General features: G+C 42.2%; 1 protein-coding gene and 1 pseudogene across 1 annotated transcript in view; one reads left to right on the top strand and one right to left on the bottom strand.

Annotated features, from left to right (window-relative positions):
• Positions 1-16,062, bottom strand: part of LOC127694396 (developmental pluripotency-associated protein 2-like) — an 80,070-nt pseudogene extending 64,008 nt beyond the window's left edge.
• A 2,315-nt stretch (positions 16,063-18,377) lies between these two features.
• LOC127694397 (NACHT, LRR and PYD domains-containing protein 1a-like) overlaps positions 18,378-23,801 on the top strand; it is a 58,141-nt gene continuing 52,717 nt past the window's right edge. The window contains exon 1 of the mRNA XM_052195938.1: positions 18,378-20,092. Within this exon, the coding sequence (XP_052051898.1) occupies positions 18,378-20,092 (1,715 nt within the window). The remainder of the gene's footprint in view (positions 20,093-23,801) is intronic.

The following is a 23,801-nucleotide window of genomic DNA, read 5'->3' on the forward strand; positions in this document are numbered from 1 at the left end:
CACTGTGTTGGAGAGGTTGAAGGGGCCAGGCTGGAGCTTGGATAAAGACTCTTTGCTTTTATATATGACTTGGATTCCTGGTGATCTCTAGTGGTCTTTAGGGACCCTGCAATCTTGGGATAACAAAAAGCAATAGCTGAAAGCAGGAGGACTTGCATAGGCTGATAACTTATGCCATGCAAGTTTATTAAGAGCTATCAAAAAGTTCAAGACCACCAGGAAAAGGCCACAGAGTCAATCCAATTATAATTAAATGAATTTATTGTTACTGCTAGTAGGACAAAAGCCTTGAAGCTAAATCTAACACACATCACCAAAATAAGTTTCAAGGAGGGGTTTTAAAGGCAAAAACTGTAAGGAGATGAGGCAAAGAACTGGTCTGTTTTGATGAGATAAAGCAGAATTTCAGGATGACCTGAAAATAATCCTTTCTTGTCCGTATAAGCAAATTACATAAGCTCCAAATAGCAGATGCTCACATCTTTATCATAACAAAGCAAATAGCCAGAAATGCACATATCTTGGTGGGAGTCATTGAATCAAATTTGTTTGCTGGGAACTCATCTTCTAGGAATTTGAGTCTGGGAACTAATGGTTTATTAGATACTTAAATGGAGGCCTAGGACAAGATGGAGTTTTTTGGCTATCATAAAATTACAGCATGTTATACACCATTTGTACTGGGTAAAACAACTACATTCAGCAGAGAACTAAGTCAGGTAGAGTTAGCAAAGAGAACGTGGGATATGTCAGACACAGGTGTCTTTGGGCTGATAACCACGGGCCAGGGAGAAGAGTCTAGTCCTGAGCACAGGAACCTTGACTCTCTGACGAGGCAATAGCTCCAGTGTCAGACCAGCCTTGCCAAGTCCACTCCTAGACAAGAACCCAAAACTAGAGTTCCCCTTTCCCTTTCACTGGGGCCTCTGGAAAAGTCTTGAGCTGTTTTAATACCCCATACCTGCCCATCCAGCTTAATTGGCTCTGGACTGTCACCATTGTGTGATGCACAGGGGTAGGATATTTCTTAAGATTTTCCAAAGAGGCTATCCTGAACACAGACTGGGCTCTTGAGTCCTGCTCTGTGCTACATCTCCCCCAACCTCCTGTTGTCACAGTAATGGCTCATTAGATAAGTATTGATCTCATTAGAGTGAGACCCTAGAAAAGGAAGAGGATGAGTACATGAGATAGTGAGTGTCCTGCACAGTCTATTATGCAGGATAGGAACATCCCTGTGTTCTTATCCTCCCATTCTCCTGTCCTTGGTAACCAACAGCCCCTTTTCTATCCCCAATCCTCATCCCTTAATTCACATCCTCTAATCCTCACAGCTATCATGTTCTGACCCTTTATTATTCCATCTTTCCCCACTGATAAATGTCTCTCTCCCAGAGTTCTCCCTTCTACCATATAAAGCAAGGCCCTGCATCTGGATACACAGTACTCACTCCCCAGAAGAGACTGGAGTCCTTCACTGTTCTGATCAAAGGACATTCTGTTCATGTAGAGATTTCTGAATTCTTCTATTTCCAGGTCTTTTTCATCGGTTCTGATCAAATACCCAATCCAAGAGCAGAAATGTCTGGAAGAGACAAGAATCCACCAACTTCATACTTGGAACAAGGACATAAAGGAGACATTAAGCAGGGCCATGCAGCAGTGCCATTAATGCTGCATACCCAAGCATTATCTGAGGATTCTATCACCATGAGACCACCTCAGTCTGAGAAGACAAGTAGCACAGAGGAGGTGCAGCATAAGGATCAAAAGGACTTGAATCCCAGGAGGAAGCAGATGGACCTGGAGCTGCAGCAGACTAGAGCCCAGGCAGAGAAGGACTTGATGCCACGTAAGTATATCTGAGACCCCCAAATCACCACTCTGTGACCCTTTTGTCACCACTGAATTCTGATAGAGTTTCCATGGGCAGTAACTATAGGAAACTTTTAAGTTTGCTTAAGACACAAGACCAAGTTCTCAGCATAAAGGAGATTTGTTTGTTCCAAAGGAACAGAAGCCAGGGATAAGGCACAAAGACATTAGATAGATGAAGAGGAAGAAGTGGAAGGGAACAAGGGAGAGAGGAGAAAAGGAGTAAGGGAGAGGATTACAGAAGGAAAAATGACTGCCTTTGGATAGATAGGAAACAGATGTGGCCCCTAGGCAAATGGCAGATTATAATGGCACAAGGGAAACCTTATCTTAGGATGAGTGTTTTTTTTAATTGGGCATGTTAATTAGTTGAGCAAAACAGGCATTTATTACTGGATCTCAATACTTTGATAGCTGGACCTTGATAGTCAGCTTCAGGAGGATGAAGTGGTCAAATAAGGGAATGGACCATGGGGGATAGGTTTAGGAATGCAACCTAATGGTTTTTAGCAAGGCATAGGGAATAAGGGGAAAAGAATAAAGCCTTCCAGAACCATGTTTGCCATATTCTGGCTGGCTAGAGTCCCTTCACTAACTTTATCAAAAGCATTCCCAAACCTATGAGAAGCTGTAGCCAGAAGGCATGCAGAACCTTAAAGAACCCTATGTGAACCTTATAGATACACATCCTTTTCTAAAAAAGTGACTTCTCAAGCACCTTGGTGGTCCCTACAGTCCCTGAGAAGAAGTACTCTAAAGCTGTAGTAGTGGGAAGAGGCTGGCATTAAGAACAGCTTTTTTTCCTTACTCTTAAAGGGGTGAGACCAGGGTTCAAGCCAGATCCCAAAAAGAGTTATTGGTGACACTGAAGCTACAGGCTCAGACTTTGGAGCTGGGAAGAAGCAGACTCCAGTACTGTCTCAACTACCCTGGAAAAGTCACTTTATAGTCTTCTGCCTCCATGTCTACATCTGAGAAATGGAAACAGGGTTAAAAACTCATCTCCTTTGGCTATGGGAATAGAGTAATAATCCACATAGATATTAAACAGAGTCGAAAGTGTTCAATAATTGTAAGTACAAGCCCATGTAATTGTGATTGCTGTTAGTACAGTTTACAACCTTGTGAAACAGAAGCTCAGAGCCTCACATGAGAGAGCTGAGGCTCAGAAAAGAATAGAGACTCAACAGAGGACAAGAGTAGACTCAGAACAAGTGTGTGACCTTCATGGTCACAGAGTAGGACCAGTTTCCATCAGTGTCTTTGAATGTTTGATTCTCTCCCATGTGACCATGGAGAAATGTATGCCGGTAAGCAGGTAGGACTCCAGGATTTCTGCCCCCAGCTCCTATTGCTGTATCTATTATAAGCACACAACTGTTCCCTTCCCACAGCCAATTCTTAGTCATTCCAGGCATCACAGGGCCATCTAACATGGAATCCTTTAACCAGGCGAGCTCACCAAAACTACTAAGCTTAGGCCATGAATCTTCAAGATATCCTCAAATGTCAAATAAGGAACTTGTTAAGGGGGAATCTGATGAATCTGGAAGCAGAAGCAAAGGTAAGATGAGCTAAGAACTGTGAATGGGACATTAAGCATACATAGATGGTGGCTCTTCACAAGTAAGCCTCCATATTATAGGTTACTGGCATGAGAGACTTGATTGGAATGCCAAAGGATCCATGGTGGAGTGCTGAGTGACAGGCTAGAAATGATCCTGCAGGGTTCTGCAGTGCTGAGGTTGCATTTTACAGGTGGGAAACAGGAACGAATATGAGTCAGTGGTGAGGTTAGCCTACCTAGCACCCAGAGCTCAGCTCAGAATCTGGGTGGGAACTGAAGATTCTGGGGTCAGTAAGGTCTTGAAGCTCCAAGAAGGTATCTTCTTTTGAGATGGACCTGTGAAGAGGTCACGCTCCTGTTTCAGCTTCAGCCAGTTTCTTCTTCTGGGTTCCTTCATTTCATTTGCACTTACCCAGACTATGTATGCCCTTGCCTTCTCCTCTCCTCAAGCATTAAAATAGCCATCTCTCTCCAGTGAGCTAGGTCTAGATATAGAGGTTAACTTGTCTAAGCTCACAGCATACAGAAAAAGACACAAGGCTGGAATTTAGAACAGGTGAACTAGTGCCGGAGAAACAACTTTCTCTTCCATCATGTTGCTGCTCTGTGTAAGTCCTGTCTACACCCAAGCCTTATCTTCCCTTCAAATTCCATTCCTTCTACATTAAGCCTTAAAAATGCTTACCACATGGTCAAACTCCATTGCCCTCACTTGCCACTGGTATTTCACTTACTGTGTGATGGTGAACAAGTCATCCTACCCATATGTCACATTTTCAGCATGTAAGCCTTCACACTGCTCACAATTTATACCACTGTCACCTCTACAAGTTCAGATCCCACATCTTCAAGCTCCACACAACAAATATCTTACACATGGAGGTGAGAAAGACTCCACTGATGATATTGTAGCCAAGATTAAACTACTCATGTCTCTCCCCACAGTGGTTCCTCTTATGTTCCCAACAGCATTCTTATCTCTCTTGTCTTTACCTACACTGCTTCCAGCTTTCTAGTTGTTCCATGTAAAACAGTTCCATTCCATCCCCAACTTACATGTTGAAGTTTCATTGCCTATTAAAACTGTGCCTGACAGTAAAAATGCCCTCCCTCCTTAGGATGCCACTTAGTAACTGTCAGCTATATTTGAGATATGGAGCTCAGCCAGAAGGAAGTTTATCAGAATCTTTGCCTAATGTACACAATTTTCACCTAGAAGTTTTAGATCAAAAACTAAGAAAAATCTTATGGCTTAAAACTAAGATCATTTCAAGGTTGTGGTGGTTCGTGGCAGTAATCCTAGCACTTGAGAGGCAAAAGCCAGTGGAGCTCTGTGAGTTCACAGCCAACCTGGTCTACATAGTGAGTTCCAGGACAGCCAAGGCTGTTACATAGAGAAATCCTTCCTCAAAACAAAACAAAACAAAAACCCTAAGACCATTGATGTGGGACATAGGCATATTCCTGTGATCCCAGAACCAAGGAAAGGTAGTGAGAGATCGCATTTGAGACAGGGTTTCCCTGTGTGGCCTTGGCTGTCCTGGAACTTGCTCTGTTGACCAGGCTTGCCTCAAACCCAGAGATCCACCTGCTTCTGCCTCCTGAGTGCTGAGATTAAAGGTATGTACCAGCTTTCCAGTTCCTGTCTACTACTGGAGACCACCCTTGACCACAGGGCTACATATTCAGGTGGCATAGGGAGATAGCTAGCCTTCCAGAAGTACAGACAGGCCTGAGTGTGCAGGTAGGACCACCCTTGCTGCTCAGAGGAACAGGCCTGCCCAAAACACTTAGATGGATGCCTTCAAGTTTCTGTTTGCTGCTGCTGGAGACCATTCTTGGCCACAGGGCTATATACCCAAGTGGCATGGGGAGATAACTAGCCTTCTAGGAGTGCAGACAGACCTGAGCGTGCAGGTATGACCACTCCTGCTGCTCAGAGGAACTGGCCTGAAACCCTCGGGACACAAGAACTCAAGGGCAGTCAGGGATAGGAGTCTTCTGATTTCCACCTGTGCCTGGAGCTGGTCTTGGTCCACAGAGCTACAAACACAAATATTGCCACAAGGGAGCTGGTCTCCCAGGAGTGCCTACACACCTGCATACACAGAGAAAACTGGTCTCCCAGGAGTATTGATACACAGGCTTTCAGGACAAACAAGCCATAGTCAGAGACAGCAAGACAAGCTAACACCAGAGATAACTGACTGGTGAAAGACAAATGTGAGATCATTACCAACAGAAATCAAGGTGACATGGCAGCATCTGAACACAGTTTTCCCACAACAGAAAGTGCTGGATACCCCAACACACTGGAAAAATCATCTCATGATGCTGATAGAGGACTTCAAGAGGGACATGAATAACTCCCTTAAAGAAATATAGGAGAACATGGGTGAATACAAGCCCTTCAAGTGGAAATGCAAAAATCTTTTAAAGAATTACAGGAAAGCAAAAACAATCAAGTGAAGAAACTGAACAAAACCATCTAAGATCTAAAAATGGAAATAGAAACAATAAAGAAATCACAAAGGGAGACAACATCTGGACATAGAAAACCTAGGAAAGAAATCCGGAATCATAGATACAGGCATCAATAAGAGAATACAAGAGATAGAAGAGAGAATCTCAGGTGCAGAAGATACCATAAAAAACATTGACAAAGCAGTCAAAGAAAATACAAAATGCAAAACCTTCTAACCTAAAACATCCAGGAAATCCAGGACAGAATGAGAAGACCAAACCTAAGGACTATAGGTATGGAAGAGAGCAAAGATTTCCAGCTTAAAGGGCCAGTAAATATCTCCAACAAAATTATAGACAAAAGCAACCTTAAACAAAATAAAAGAGATGTCCATGAACATACAAGAAGGCTACAGAATTCCTAATAGACTGGACCAGAAAAGAAATTCCTCCTGTCACATAATAATCAAAACACAAAATACACTAAACAAAGAAAGAATATTAAAAGCAGTAATGGAAAAAGACCAAGTAACATATAAAGGCAGACCTATCAGAATTACACCAGACTTCTCACCAGAGACCATGAAAGCTAGAAGATCCTGGGCAGATCTCATACAGACCCTAAGAAAACACAAATGCCAGCCAAAACTACTATACCCAGCAAAACTCTCAATTACCCTAGATGGAGAAATCAAGATATTCCATGACAAAACCAAATTAAACAACATCTTTCCACAAATCTGGCCCTACAACGGATAATAGAAAATGCCAACACAAGGAGGGAAACTACATCCTAGAAAAAGCAAGAAAGTAATCTTCTTTCAACAAACCCAAAAGAAGATAACCACACAAACATAAAAATAGCATTGAAAATAATGGGAAGCAACAATCAGTATTCCTTAAAATCTCTTACATCAATGGACTCAATTCCCCAATAAAAAGAAATGGACTAAGAGACTGGATATGTAAACAGGACCCAGCATTTTGCTTCATTCAGGAAATACACCTCAGTGTCAAAGACAAACACTACTTCAGAGTAAAGGACTGGAAAACAATTTTCCAAGCAAATGGCCCCAGGAAACAAACTGGAGTAGCCATTCTAATATCAGATAAAATTGACTTTCAACCAAAAGTCATCAAAGCAGACAATGATGTACACTTCATACTCAAAGGAAAAATCTACCAAGAAGAACTCTCAATTCTGAATATCCATGCTCCAAATGCAAGGGCACCAACCTTCATAAAAGAAACTTTATTAAAGGTCAAATCACACATTGCACCTCATGCAATAATTGTGGGAGACTTCAACATCCCACTCTAATCAATGGACAGGTCAAGGAAACACAAACTAAACAGAGACACAGTTAAATTAACAGAAGTTATGGACCAAATGGATTTAACAGATATCTAAAGAACATTTCATCCTAAATCAAAAGAATATACCTTCTTCTCAGCACCTCATTGTACCTTCTCTAAAACTGACCATAGAATTGGTCACAAAACAGACCTAAACAGATATAAGAATAATGAAATAATCACATGCTTCCTATCTATGAATTAAGGCTGGTCTTTAATAGCAACAGAGACAACAGAAAGCCCACAAAAACATGGAAGCTGACCAATGATCTACTCAATGGAGAATTGGTCAAAGAAGAAATAAGGAAAGAAATCAAAGACTTTTTAGAATTTAATGAAAATGAAGGCACAACATACCCAAACTTATGGGACACAATGAAGGCAATGATAAGAGAACAATTCATAGCTCTGAGTGCCTTCAAAAAGAAATTGGAGAGAGCATACACTAGCAGCTTAACAGCACACCTGAAAGCTCTAGAACAAAAGGAAGCTAATACACCTAAGATGAGTAGAGAGCAGGAAATAGTCAAACTCACGGCTGAAATCAACCAAGTAGAAACAAAAAGAACTATACAAAAAATCAACAAAACCTGGAGCTGGTTCTTTGAGAAAAGCAATAAAATAGATAAACCCTTAACCAGACTAGCCAGAGGGCACAGAGGCAGTATCCAAATTAACAAAATCAGAAATTAAAAGTGATATGTAACAAAGTTTCTGTAAGGCAAAGGACACCATCAAAAGGACAAATCAGCAACCAACAAATTGGGAAGAGATCTTCACCAACCCTACATCAGATAGAGGGCTAATATCCAATATATATAAAGAACTCAAGAAGCTAGACTCCAGAAAACCAAATAACCCTATTAAAAAATGGAGTACAGAGTTAAACAAAGAATTTTCACCTAAAGAACTTCGGATGGCAGAGAAGCATCTTAAAAAATGCTCAACTTCATTAGTCATTAGGGAAATGCAAATCAAAACAACCCTGACATTTCACCTTACACCAGTCATAATGGCTAAGAATAAAAATTCAGGAGACAGCAGGTGTTGGCGAGGATGTGGAGAAAGAGGAACACTACTCCACTGCTGGTGGAGTTGCAAATTGGTACAACCACTCTGGAAATCAGTATGGCGGTTCCTCCGAAAACTGGGCACCTCACTTCCAGAAGATCCTGCTATACCACTTCTGGGCATATACCCAGAAGATTCCCCAGCATGTAATAAGGATACATGTTCCACTATGTTCATAGCAGCCCTATTTATAATTGCCAGAAGCTGGAAAGAACCCAGGTATCCCTCAACAGAAGAGTGGATGCAAAAAAATGTGGTATATATACACAATGGAGTACTATTCAGCCATTAGAAACAATGAATTCATGAAATTCTTAGACAAATGGATGGAGCTGGAGAACATCATACTAAGTGAGGTAACCCAGACTCAAAAGATGAATCATGGTATGCACTCACTAATAAGTGGATAGTAACCTAGAAAACTGGAATACTCAAAACATAATCCACACATCAAATGAGGTACAAGAAAAACGGAGGAGTGGCCCCTTGTTCTGGAAAGACTCAGTGAAGCAGTATAGAACAAAATCAGAACAGGGAAGTGGGAAGGTTTGGGTGGGAAAACAGGGGGAGGGAAGGGGGCTGATGGGACTTTCCAGGAGTGGGGGTCTAGAAAAGGGGAAATCATTTTAATTCATTTAAATGTAAATAAAAAATATATCGAATAAAAAAATAAAATAAAAAGCCAAAAAAGTGATATGTAACAACATAAACAGGAAATTCAAAAAATAATCAGATCCTACTACAAAATCCTATACTCAATAAAATTGGAAATCTGGATGAAATGGACAACTTTCTAGACAAATAACAGATAACAAAGTTAAATCAGGATCAGATAAACAATCTCAACATTACCCCTAAAGAAACAGAAGCAGTCATTGAAAGTCTACCAACCAAAAAAATGATGGGACCAGATGGTTTTAGTGCAGAATTCTATCAGATCTTCAAAGAAGACCTAATACCAATACTCTTCAAACTATTCTACAAAATAGAAATGGAGAGAACAGGAACACTACCCAACTCATTCTATGAAGCCACAATTACACTGAATCCAAAACCATACAAAGATCCAACAAAGAAAGCAAACTTCAGACCAACCTCTCTTATGAATATTGATGCAAAAATACTCAATAAAATTCTTGCCAACTTAATCCAAAAACACATCAAAACAATCATTCACCACGATCAAGTAGGTTCCATACCAAGGATGCAGAGATTGTTCAATATATGGAAATCCATCAATGTAATCCACCACATAAACAAACTCAAGGGAAAAAAACCACATGGTCATTTCATTAGATGCTGAAAAAATTTTTGACAAAATTAAGCATCCCTTCATGTTAATAAATCTTGGAAAGATCAGGAATTCGAGGCCCATACCTAAACATAGTAAAAGCAGTATACAGCAAACCAGTAGACAACATCAAAGTAAATGGAGAGAAACTTCAAACAATCCCACTAAAATCAGGGACTAGACAAGGCTGCCCTCTCTCTACACATCTATCCAATATAGTACTTGAAGTTCTAGCTACATCAATCAGACAACAAAAGGAGGTCAAAGAGATACAAATTGGAAAGGAAGAAGTCAAATTATCACTATTTGCAGATGATATGATAGTATATTTAAGCGACCCAAAAAACTCCACCAGAGAATTCCTACAGCTGATAAACAACTTCAGCCAAGTGGCTGGATATAAAATTAACTCAAACAAATCAGTAGCCTTCCTATACTCAAAGGATAAACAGGCTGAGAAAGAAATTAGGGAAACGACACCCTTCACAATAGTCACAAACAATGTAAAATATCTTGGTGTGATTCTAACCAAAGAAGTGAAAGATCTGTATGACAGGAACTTTAAGTTTCTGAAGAAACAAATTAAAGAAGACCTCAGAAGATGGAAAAATCTTCCATGCTCTTGGATTGGCAGGAGTAATATAGTAAAAATGCCCATCTTGCTAAAAGCAATATACAAATTCAATGCAATCCCCATCAAAATCCCAACCCAATTCTTCATAGACTTAGAAAGAGCAATTCTCAAATTCATCTGGAATAACAAAAAACCCAGGATAACTAAAACTATTCTCAACAGAAAAAGAACTTCTGGGGGAATCAGTATCCCCGACCTCAAGCAGTACTAGAGAGCAATAGTGTTTAAAACTGCATGGTATTGGTAATGTGACAGGTAGATCAATGGAATAGAATTGAAATCCCAGAAATGAACCCACACACCTATGGTCACTTTATCTTGAGAAAAGAGCTAAAACCATCCATTAGAGAAAATATAGCCTTTTCAACAAATGGTGCTGGCTCAACTGGAGGTCAGCATGCAGAAGAATGGAAATAGATCCATTCTTATCTCTAAGCTCAAGTCCAAGTGGATCAAGGACCTTCACATAAAACCAGACACACTGAAACTAATAGAAAAAAAAAAACTGGGCAAGAGTCTTGAGGACATGGGCCCAGGGGAAATGTTCCTGAACAGAACACCAATAGCTTATGCTCTAAGATCAAGAATTGATAAATGAGACCTCATAAAATTACAGTTTCTATAAGGCAAAGGACACTGTCAAAAGGACAAAACAGCAGCCAACAAATTGGAGAAGGATCTTTACCAACCCTACATTTGACAGAGGGCTAATATCCAATATATGCAAAGAACTCAAGAAGGTAGACTCCAGAGAGACAAATAACCCTATTAAAAAATGGGGTACGGAGCTAAACAAAGAATTTTCACCTGAGGAATATTGAATGGCTGAGAAGCACCTAAAGAAAGGTTCAACATCCTTAGTCATCAGGGAAATGCAAATCAAAACAACTCTGTGATTTCACCTCACACCAGTCAAAATGGCTAAGATCAAAAACTCAGGAGACAGCAGATGCTGGCAAAGATGTGGAAAAAGAGGAACACTCCTCCACTGCTGGTGGTGTTGCAAGCTGGTACAACCACTCTGGAAATCAGTCTGGCAGTTCCTCAAAAAACTGGGCATGATACTACCCTGTTATACTACTCCTAGGGATATACCCAGAGGATTCCCTGGCATGTAATAAGGACACATGCTCCACTATGTTCATAGAAGCCCTATTTATACTAGCTAGAAACTGGAAAGAACCCAGATATCCCTCAATACAGGAATGGATACAGAAAATGTGATATATTTACACTATGGAATACTACTCAGCTATTAAAAACAATGAATTCATGAAATTCTTAGGCAAGTGGGTAGAACTAGACAATGTCATCCTGAATGAGTTGACCCAATCACAAAAGAACACACATGGTATGCACTCACTGATAAGCAGATATTAGCCCAGAAGCTTGGAATACCCAGAAAACAATTCACATATCAAATAATGACCAAGAAAAAGGAAGCAGAGGCCCTGGGTTCTGGAAAGTTTCAATGCAGCAGTGTAGGGGAATACCAACACAGGGAAGCAGGAAGGTGTTGATTGGGGAACAGGGGTAGGGGAGAGGGCTAATGGGACTTTTGGAGAGGAGGGGATCCAGGAAAGGGGAGATCATTTGAAATGTAAATAAAGATAATTTTCTGACTTGAAGAGGCACTGCAAATAATCTTTACATGGTGCCACCTTTAGATGAAAAGCTACGGGCAATTAATGGTCGCTGAGAGAGTTAATCACTCCACAGTTTGCCACTGTGCACTTTGCAGAGTTTCACCTCTCCTACCCTACTCTTGCTTCCTCCAACCAGCACATCTGAGGATTCATATCTCCAGATTTTGACCAGAACACAAATTTCATCTCAGCATCTTTATTGGAAGGAACTCAAGGCAAGATGAACATTAAGGAAAAGAGATTCTAAATTTTAAAGGGAAGGAGAGGACTCAGGAGAAGTGCACTGGAACTAGGGAAAGGTGGGAATCATGGAAATGTTGGTATAAGTAGAAAACTTTCAAGAAGTAACTTAAAAGAAACATGAAAATAAATTAAGCATTCAAATCAACATATGTAAAGCTAGAATACATATATGACAGAAAACTTGTAGCATTGGTCTCTGTAGGCAATGGGATACCTCACTACATAGAATTATTTCCCACTTACATCAACTTTATGTAAGTTTTTAATTGGTCTTTTCTTTTTATGTATGTATGTATATATGGTATGCATATATAAATATATGCATGCTTGCATATGCAAGAGCATATATGAGTGGGGAACCACACAATGAATGTAGATGTGTGTGCACTACATTGATGTCAGGAACCTTTCTCAGTTGCTCTCTTATTCTTGAAGGTAAAACATCCCATCATCTACATCCAGAGCCATCTTACCCTGGGTAAGCCCCCATCTCAGCCTCCTGAGCCTGAAATTACAGGGAACCACAATGCAAACTCATCATGTAATGGAATCTTGGGATATAAATTATAGTGCACATGCTTTGGCTGCAAGTTATTTAACTGCTGAGCCATCTTGCTTCCCTGACATCTTTTTTAAGTGTGATAGAACTTAAGAGAATTTAGGTGTTTGCATGATGACAGATACATTTCAGCTGGAAGGTCTTAGAGAATGTGCTCTGGGAAGAGCTGCACCCTCTCTTGGTACTTTGAGGAGACATGTTCTGAGCCAGGCAGACCTTGGCTACAGACATGAATACCAACCTTACTACACCCAGAAGATGGTAGAAGTCCTCCTACAGAAGACAAAAGGAACAGATCTAGAGATCCTGATTTCAGAGTCAAGTTGGCCCCTGAAGCCAGGCCCTCAAGCACTAATTGTATAACTGATACTACACTCAGTGCTCTCACCAAATATTCCCTAAAACCTCATCTATGGCAGTACAGGCATCTACCTTGTACTTTGAGCAACTCATTGGTGTTGAAAATGAACTTGGATTCTGGTCCATAGGCCATCCTCTTATCTGTCTTGTCTTGAGTTCCTTCCAATGAAGATGCTGAGATGAGATTTGTGTTCTGGACAAAAACTAGAGAGATGAATCCTCAGATACACTGGTGGGAAGAAGCAAAAGTAGGACAAGAGAGATGAAGCTCAGCAGAGCTCACAGTGGCAAACTGCAGAGCATGTTAAATCATCAAAAAACCTCTGAGTTTGGTTTCCATTGCTAGGACAGAAACCAAAGCCTGGGAACTTTTTAAAAAGTATCTTGTTTATTTACACTCTAATCATTCTCCTCTCCCTCCCCATACCCCACCCACTGCCACACCAACCCCAGTAGAGTCTGTGTGAAAAGAAAAAAAATTCCACAGGCTGAGGTGTTTTTACCCCAAAGGGGGATGTCTCCAGGGAAGGCTGTGGAACTTTCTAGCTGGAGGATAATCCTGAGCCATACTTCTCAAAAAGCAGTTTACTCTAAATTTTCCTTTTTCCTCTCTTCACAGAGGTATCCTAATGGCCCGGCAGATAATCTGTTCTTTGAAGTAGACTCACTGAAGGGCAAACTCCTTTTTAAGAATTGCAACACTTTGCCTCATAGTCGTTTACATAATTACAACCTTCCAACCACATGCAGGTTTATATGGCTGTGCGTATGTAGATGAGGGTGGCTCTGACACTCTGGTATGGAAAGCATCGATTAAGTCAAGAAGCTAAAAATTTGATAAGAATTTCTCACAAAAACTTGTTAAGACCCAGGGGGATAAGAAACTTCAAACTCTTTGAAGGTTTACTGTTAGCTACAAATGACTCTGTATTCTACTCAGATAGATTGATGACATCTGTAAATTGATCCTCTGAATCTGTAACATGAGAAACATTGTACCTGATTGATTTTGCATTTCCTTATGCCAAATGGTTATGATAATTGTGCCTGCCTCACTGGCTATATCTTTTGAAAGGTAATACCAACTCTTCATGTATAAAAATCCTTACTTTAGAGCTCCTAAATACATTCAGATTCAAACCGCCTCTGTGTGTGGTTGTTTCTGTTTGTCACCACCGAACCTGTTTCTCTCCTGAAATCCAAAGTTTGCCCTCGGATCTGAATCTTCCCGGCTGGGACCATCTGTGGTAGCCACAGTTCCTCCTCCCCCTTCCACCTGAGTAGGTGCCCCTTCAGACCACCCCCTTTCCTGGGGCCTCAAGTCTCTCAAGGATTAAGGTCATCTCCCACTGAGGCCAGATCAGGGAGACCTTTGTTATATATGTGCCAGGGACTTGGACCAGCCATTGTATGCTCCTGGTTGATGACTCAGTCTCTGGGAGATTCCTGGCATCTGGGTTAGTTGAGATTGTTGCTCTTCCTATGCGGTCGCCCTCCTCTTCAGTTTCTTCAATCCTTCCCCTAATTCAACCACAGGACTCCCCAACGTCAGTTCAATGGTTGGGTGTAACTATCTGTGTCTCTTGGTCAGTTGCAAGTAGGGCCTCTCAGAGGACAGCCATGCTAGTCTCCCATCTGTAAACACATCATATCATCAGTAATAGTGTCAGACCTTGACATCCCACCATGAGATGGATCCCAAATTGGGCTGGTCATTGGATCACCTTTTCTTCAGTCTCTTCTCCGTTTTTGTCCCCGAAGTTCTTTTAGACAGGAGAAATTCTGGGAGAGAAATTTGACTGTGGGTTAGTAACCCAGTCCCTCTACTTGAGGCCCTGTCTATCTACTGGAGGTGGACACTTTGAGTTCCCTCTCCCCAGTGCTGTGCATTTTAACTAAGGTTACCCCCATTGAGTCCTGAGAGTCCCTCACCTCCTAGGTCTGGGGTACTTTCTAAAGAATCACCCAATCTCCCAATTGATGGTCTGGTGAATTTCGTCTGCATGCGTTTTTGCCTCTTCCCAAACTCGCCTGCGTTCATCAGGAAGTAAATTGTTAGTAAGAATCATATAAACATCATGAAAAGTCAAGTTGTAAGATTGAGTAATGTACTGAAATTCTTTAATAAAGTTAGAGGAGTTAGAGGTATAAGAACCCAGTCTACTTTCTATTTGAGAAAGTTCACTCAATGAGAAGGAAACATATACTCTAACCAGACCATCAATTCCAGCCACTTCCCTCAGAGGAAGGACTGGTGCTGGGTCAGGTGTCCTTGGAGGAGAAGAACTTGGGGGTTTGGCCGTAGCCTTAGAATGCGTAATAGGAGGGGTAAAGGTTGGCGCCAGTTCAAGGCGTCTGTGGTGATCTTTTGCTGGCACAGAGGGAGAGGAGACCTCTGGGGAGGTAGGGTTGGTAGACTCTGAGGCCTGGTGAGAAGGAGAAACTGAGGCTGCAGTTTGAGATCTTGTAGTCTCAACATGTCTGTGGCGAGTGGACGGAGGTGGTTCGTCAGCGGGGTCGAAGGTAATGCCATCTAGTGGAGGGTGAGCAGGTTTCATGGCTAGGAGAAGCTGAGATGGGGAGCAGGCAGCGCAAAGAGAAGGCTTAGACCGGAGATAGATAAAAGCTTGAACGTATAGGATTTGGTCCCATTTACCGGATTGCTGACAGTATGTATTAAGATCCCTTAAAACAATTGGATCTAGGGTGCCATTAGGTGGCCATTTGGAATTATTGTCTAGTTTATATTGAGTCCAGACCTTATTACAGAGGTTTATTAGTTTTGACCGCCTCAAATCGTGCGTTAGTTTCAGAGACTTGAGATTTTCCAGGAGACATCCCAGTGGGGTGCCTGGAGGTACCGGCGAAGACACTCTATTACCCATCAGGTGGGTGGGGGGTATTGTTATTACACAAAGTGTTGGTTTCTGCGTTGGTTTCTGAGCTCGCTCGAACATCCTGTCTGCTCGCTGCGTTGCGGCTGCCGCTGCTCGCCATGCCCACACGTGCGCACCACGCGCACCGCACCGCGGATGCGGTGGAACCGTGAGCCGCAATGAGACACGCTAGACCAGATAGCTCCACGTGGGCTTTATTTAAGATAGGGAAGGGGTAGCGGGTGGGAAGGAAAGGGGGAAGAGAAAGAGAAAGAGGGAGAGAGAGAGAGAGAGAGAGAGAGAGAGAGAGAGAGAGAGAGAGAGAGAAAGAGGGAGAGCAGAGAGAGTGGAGGCCGGCCATGACCACGTGGAGGGGGGAAGAGCCCCAGGGGCAGAGAGGTGAGAGAGTGTGGGAGAGCAGAGAGCAAAGAAAGAGAGAGGAGGAGCAAGTAGCCCCTCTTATAATGAACCAGATTTCTGGGGTGGGGCATACCTGGCTATTGCCAGGTAGGTGTGGGGTGGAGCTTAGACAAAACCCCAACACCACTCCCAAGGCTTCTTATTTCCATCTATTATCCTGGCTTTCTGGGCTTCTCTCTGTCCCTGCTGCATAACTAATCCTATTCCCCTTTCCACTCCCCCTTTCTTCTCTCACACAAGTCTCTCACTCCCTGTCATTATTTTCCCCCTTCTAAGTGTGTGGACAACTTTTTTCTTCCTCTTCCTCTTCCTCTTCCTCTTCCTCTTCCTCCTCCTCCTCCTCTTCTTCTTCTTCTTCTTCTTCTTCTTATTCTTATTCTTATTCTTATTCTTATTCTTATTCTTATTCTTATTCATTCTTATTCTTCTTTTGGTTGGTTGGTTGATTAAGTTACTGATTGACTGATTGATTGGTAGATTGATAGCCTGGGATGGTTTCAAATTCCCCATATGGAAAAGGATCTAAGCTCCTGATTCTCCTGCCTCTGTCTGCTGAGTGATGAGTAATAGAGCTACAGCAACATGGTCAGTGGCTTTTTTTTTTCAAACATGCATGTTAATTATTGCTCTGGAGGTTGTGTCTAAGTCTGAAAGCTATGACTACTCAGTCTCAAAGAGGGCACATAAAAGCAAGCAGGTGTCCTCAGGGAAGAAATAGTGCCTCTTCCCACAATGGTTTGCCTGTTCTCAGAAGAAATGTATTTGTCAATTAATTAATAAAGGGCCTGCACCCAAGACTCCAAACATCCACACTGGACCTGCACCCCTTATTCCTGAGTATCCCTTACTCCTACATTGGCAACTGAGTTTCAAACTGAGTTTCAGAGGGGACAAAACACATCCAAACAAGTTTTGTTATTACCAAAAATATCTGGAATACAGTACAAAATATACCAGAGGTTGTCAAACCAGGGGACAGGGGAAGTCTATGCCCTGAAACATAGACTCTATGGGATTCCTAGACCTTCCCATCAGACCCACAGACTCGAAACTTCAGGACTTCAGGATGATGTTGTCAGCACTGCAGTGGTGGATCCAATAGGATCTTTCAAGAACAGACATCTGCTCCATTGTCTGTAATTTCTTCCACTACTCCATGGTCTCCTACGGGGAGAGACGATGGCCCCTAAATTACAGATGGGAAAGGTGAGCTCAGTGGAGCTACTCAATAATCTCATAGGCTGAATGAAGGCAGAGTTATGTCTGTGAACACATCCTTTACTTTCAATCTCAAGAAAGCGTCTGGCACGGGGTAAGAAGTTGATAAATGTCTGAAGCATGATTGAATGTCAGACAGCATTATTATTAGTCACATGAGCACCTGAATGTCCCGACTGGTGGGACCTAGTAATTTGGGGTGTCGAGGAGAACCCAAGCCTGAAAGAGAAAACAGGCGGAAAGAAGAGGGAGGCCAAGCAATCGGGGTGTCTTTGTCAAAGCCTCTTTAATGAACTGCAAAACACCTGGTTATGAACCCTCAGTGAGAGGAAGTAGGGAGGGGCTGAGGGGGATACTAGAAGCACAGACAGAGAAAAGGTCATCGGGGGTGGAAGTTGACTCCAGCTAGAGGCATCTGCAGCTTTCCTGGAATGCTGGTTCCGCCCAGACCATCCCAGGTGTTCGGCCAGGATGAGAACCAGTTGATCAGCCTTGTGTGAAGAAGGGGCGGTGCGGGGGTGGGGGGGGGGTGTTGCTGTAAACCACAAGGTCGGTGAACTTTCAAGGTGAGGGCTGTTAGAACTCTGGTTTTCTAGGGTTTGGTCTCCGACACCTGAAGTAGAATCTTCTACTCTAAACTCATATTTTCTGTGCTACACTGTTCTGATATACCAATGCCCACAGCCATGCCTAAGTGCATCTAGATGTTAAAGGATAAAAAAGGTAAGAAGGAAGGAATGTGGGAAGAAAAGGAGGTAGGAGGGAAGGAAGGAAAGATTGAATGAACACTCAACACTAATGTATATACTTCTGCTCAAACTTTTTCTCTTTCATTTAGGAAAGTTTCCAGAAGTATTCATGAAAAAATCAGGAGCAACTCTTCATCCTGTACAGTCATTGAAAGAGGAGAATTTGTTACAAGATTTCACAAACCTACTACTCTTCCAAAAATTGTGCCCAAGAGGCTCAGAGAACTTGGTCAGGAAAAGCTGGCATCCATGTGTACCAGAAGAAGGAGGACATGTGATTGAGATCCAAGACTTATTTTACCCAAACTTAGAGACACAGAAAGAGCCTCAGTTAGTCATAATAGAGGGGGCTGCTGGGATTGGGAAGTCAACACTAGCCAGGCAGGTGAGGAGAGCCTGGGAGGAAGGCCAGCTCTACAGGGATTGCTTCCAGCATGTTTTCTTCTTCAGTTGCAGAGAGTTGGCCCAGTACAAGCAGCTGAGTCTGGCTGAGCTCATAGAACAAGGCCAGGAAGTACCCACAGCTCCCATCAGTCAGATCCTGTCTCATCCTGAGAAGCTGCTCTTCATCCTGGATGGCATAGATGAGCCAGCATGGGTCTTGGCAGAGCAGAATTCTGAGCTCTGTCTGCATTGGAGTCAAGCACAGCCTGTGCACACACTGCTGGGCAGTTTGCTGGGGAAATCAATCCTTCCTGAGGCTTCCTTCCTGCTTACAGCTAGGACCACACCTCTACAGAAGCTCATTCCTTCCTTGGAGCAGCCATGTTGGGTGAAAGTCCTAGGATTCACTGAGTTTGAACGGAAAAACTATTTCTACAAATATTTTGCAAAGGAAAGAGATGCCATTACTGCTTTTAGATTGGTTGAATCTTACCCAGTGCTCTTGACCCTGTGTGAGGTTCCCTGGGTGTGCTGGTTAGTCTGCATTTGCCTCAAAAGACAGCTGGAGCAGAGGAGAGACCTCTCACTGACCTCACAGACCACCACAGCCCTCTGCCTGAAATACCTTTCCCTGACAATCCCAGGTCAGCACCTGGGGACCCATCTCAGAGCTCTCTGCTCAATGGCTGCTGAAGGGATCTGCCAAAGAAGGACACTGTTCAGTGAAAGCGACCTCTGCAAGCAAGGGTTATCAAAGGATGCCATTGACACTTTCCTGAAGGTGGGTGTCCTTCAATATCAGCCCAGCTCTCTGAGCTACAGCTTTGCCCATTTGTGTCTCCAGGAGTTCTTCACAGCCATGTCCTACATCTTGGAGGATAGTGAGGAAAGATATGGTAATAAGGACAATGAAAGAATTCTGGAAACACTGATTGAACATTATGGAAAACAAAGCCTGTTTGAGGCACCCACTGTGCGCTTTTTGTTTGGCCTTTTGAGTAAAAAGGGATGGAAAGAAATGAAAAAGTTCTTTTACTGCAACTTTTCTAGGAAGACAAAGTTGAAGCTGCTATGGCACATCCTAGCAAAAACCCAACCCCATCAACCACCTTGTCTGGGTTTGCTCCACTGTCTGTATGAAAATCAGGAAGTGGAACTCCTGACACACGTGTTGCATGATCTTCAAGGAACAATAGTGCCTGGCACAAATGAAAAGGCACACACAGTGTTCCAGACAAACACGAATCACCTGGTGATACAGACAGACATGGATCTCATGGTGGTGACTTTTTGCATTAGGTTCTGCTGTCATGTGAAGAGTCTTCAGCTGAATATAGAAAGACAGCAAGGACATGAGTTGACAGCCACAAGGATGGTTCTGTGAGTATTCAGATACAGTCCTCTCTCCAGATTCCATGTCGATCCCATGAGCCCACATGTCCTGAGCACCAGCAGCACTCTCAGCTATGCGGCTAAGACACAGGGCAGTGGAGTACAGGTCATCAGTAACATCTATCTACAGAATCAGACCACTTTTCTCTATTTGCTTGGGTGTGCTTGATCATGGAATGGAGCTATGAACTTGTTTCTCCCTATACCTTGGTGAGGAACACCCAGCTTCTCTGATTCAAATCATCTTCGCCCTTCCCCCAGTTCCAATGGCCAGTTACTGATCCTCCCTCTTAACATGCTTTCTCTCTGATAAACAGCTCATTCCTTCAGGTACTATTTCTTATCCCCACGAAAGTAACCATGGCTTTGAAATCTTTCTCCATCACCTAATAATCCATATTTATGAGAGTTCCTATGGCTTCACTGCCCAGATGATGTCTGTATGTGTCAATGAAGGCAGCCTGGCCTTGACACTCACCTGAAAGGCTCTCTAGCTTTCTGCCAAGCCAAGCAGCAAAGTACACATCTTCCAGCATTTCCTCCCACCGTGTAGTATAGATTACTTAGTATCATTGTGTGTTTCCTTCCTGTTACCTGATTGACCCCATAAATATTCATTAAGTACTTATTTTATACAAGACCCTACCAGTCAATCACGAGAGGAGAAATACATTTGCCGTCCAAGAACCAGAGAAACTGTGTGAGAAGACAGCCAACTACTCTAATTCCAGATATCAGGGAAGGGAGTATTTACTTAAGTGGGGAGATTTGTATTTAAGTCTTCTGTTTTTAGGTTCTACTGTGTTGAAACTTTTTCTTCTAATTATCTGAGCTGGACTTGCTGACATAAATCTGAAATCCTATCATTCAGGAGGCTAAAATGGAAAGATTCCTTGATTTTGATGCCATTTGGACAAGAAAGCAAAAGCTCCAGTGAAAACCAAATGACTTGAAAGTAGTAGAGTGAGAGAACAGGATGGGGTGAGGAGGCGGAAGTAGGGCAAAGAGCACATGTGATCAAACTGTGTTACACACGTGTAGGAAGGTGTCAATGACTTTTTTTATATGATTAGGGTAGACTAACAAATGCTTGTAGAAAAGTGAGTATATATCAATTATCAAAACAAAAATGTATGAACCAGAACTCCATTCCTCATACAGTATAGTGTTAAGGATTGGAGAAGCTAAGCTTGACTGTGCACACCTGTCATCTAAAAGTCAGAAAGAAGAGGCAAGGCCAAAAGTCCCCATCCAGCCTGGGCTACATAGTGTGATGCTGTCTCAATGTATCATGTGCTAAAGATGTAATCCATTGGTAGAGTGATTTCTTATCATGTTGATAGTTTTCTGTTGCTCTGATAAAACACCATGAATAATGTACCTTATACAAGAGTTCATTTGGACTCATGGCTCCAGAGAGATCAGGGTCCATCATGGCAGAGGGAAAGTATAGTGACTGGAGTAGCAGTTGAGAGCTCATATCTTATACCACAGCAGGAAGCAGAAACCATGTACTGAAAATGCCTCAAATTTTGAAATATTTTTATTATTACTATTAATTAAGTTATTTATTTTCTTTACATCTGGATCATAGCTTCCCCTCAATTCTCTCCTCCCTCCCACCCTTTTACCTTATCCCCCCATTATCCCCTCCTCCACTTCTCCTCATAATAAAGGAAGCCTCCCATGCATATCCACCAGCCTTGGTATATCAAGTTCTAGTAGTACTAGGTGCATTTTCTGCTATTGAGCCTAGACAAGGTAGCCTAATTATGGGAAAGGGATCCAAAGCAGACAATGTAGTTTAAGACAACCCTAATCCCACTTTAGGGGAGTTGAAGACTCAACTGCAAAAATGTTACATATGTGCAGAGGGCCTAGATCTGTCACATGCATTCTCTCTGTTGTCAGTTCAGTCTCTATGAGGCCCTATAGGCCCAGGTTAGTTGATTCTTCAGGGGTTGTTGTTGTTGCTGTTGTTGTTGCTGCTGCTGCTGCTGCTGCTACTCCTGCTCATGGTGGTAGTGGTGGTGGTGTGGAATTGTTTTAGTTTCTTGTGGTATCCTTGATGTCAATCTTTCTTCCCCATTTCCACAGTATTTCACCAAGCTCCATGTTTGGTTGTACGTCTCTGCATCGCTTTCTATCAGTTGCTGAGTGAAGTCTCTCAGAGGACAGATATGCTAGGCTCCTGCCTTCAAGTATAGGAAAGTATCAGTGTCAGGGGTAGGTTCCCTCTCATGGCATAGGTCTCAAGTTGGGCCAGTCATTGGTTGGTCTTCCCTCAAAATCTGCCCCATCTTTTACCCCTGCCTTTCTTGTACAAAAGACAAATTGTAGATGTAAGGTTTTTTTAGACTGTGTTTGTGTCTCAATGTATCTCCCCATTGAAGTCATGCCCGGATATAGGAGATGGCCAGTTCAAGTGCCATATCCTCCATTCCTAGCAGTCTTCTCTAGGATCACCTTCCTAGATTCTTCTTGGAAGTTTCAATTTTCCTAAATTTCTAGGTCAACCCAGAGATGTCCCCTCTAATACAGTTTTCTCTCCCAGTACTCTCTCCCTAGGTCCTCCACCAACTCATCTTTCCTGTTCCTATGCCCACTACTTCCCCCACCAAGACCTATCCCGCTATCCACCCTGTTGATGTCTGATCTATTTCATCTTCTCAATGAGATTCAAGCATCGCCCCTTGGGACCTCCTTGTTACTTAGCTTCTTTTGAACTGTAGATTATAGCATGGCTATCTTGTACTTTATGACATATCCACTCATAAGTGAGTACCTACCATATTTATCTTTCTGAAACTGTGTTGCATCACTCAGGATGATCTTTTTTTTCTAGTCAATCCATTTGACTGCAAATTTCATGATACTATTGTTTTTAATAGCTGAGCCCATACTGTAAATGTACCACATTTTTTTATTTGTTTTTCAATTGAGGGACATCTAGATTGTTTCCAGTTTCTGGCTGTGAAGCCTGAAGACATTACAGTTACTCTAGGCAATTGTCTGCAAGTATAGCAGAATATCATTAGTAGTGTTGGTGTGGGCTCTCTTATGGCATTGACTGTCATAGTTTCTTAGATTCTTTATAAATTTTAGACATCAGCCCTCTGTCAGATGTGGAGTTGGTGAAAATCTTTCGAATTCTGAAGGCTGCCATTTATCCTTTTGACAGAGTCCTTTCCTTATAGAAGCTTTTCCGTTTCATGAGGTCCCATTTATTAATTGTTGATCTTGGAGTCTGACCTCTTAGTGTTCCATTCAGGAAGTTGTCTCTTGTGTCAATGCATTCAAGTCTACTTTCCACTTTCTCTTCTATCAGATTCAGTATATCTGATTTTATGTTGAGGTTTTTGGTCCACCTGGAATTGAGATATGTGCAGGGTGACAGATATGAATTTATTTGTATTCTTTTACATGGAGACATCTACTTATACCAGGAACATTTGTTGCAGATGCTTTCTGTGTTCCATTTTGTAGTTTTGTCTCCTTTGTCAAAAATCAAGCATTCATAGGTGTGGGCTTACTTCTGGTTCCTTGATTTGATTCTAATTATCAAACTTTCTGTTTTCATGCAAGTAACTGTATGGTATTTATTATTATTGCACTGTAGTACAGGTTAAAATCAGAAATGGTGATACTGCAAAAAGGTTATTTTTTATTTGTACAGGATTTTTTTTAGCTGTCCTGG

The sequence above is a fragment of the Apodemus sylvaticus genome, chromosome 10 (genome assembly GCF_947179515.1).
Source record: "Apodemus sylvaticus chromosome 10, mApoSyl1.1, whole genome shotgun sequence".
NCBI classification, from domain to species: domain Eukaryota; kingdom Metazoa; phylum Chordata; class Mammalia; order Rodentia; family Muridae; genus Apodemus; species Apodemus sylvaticus.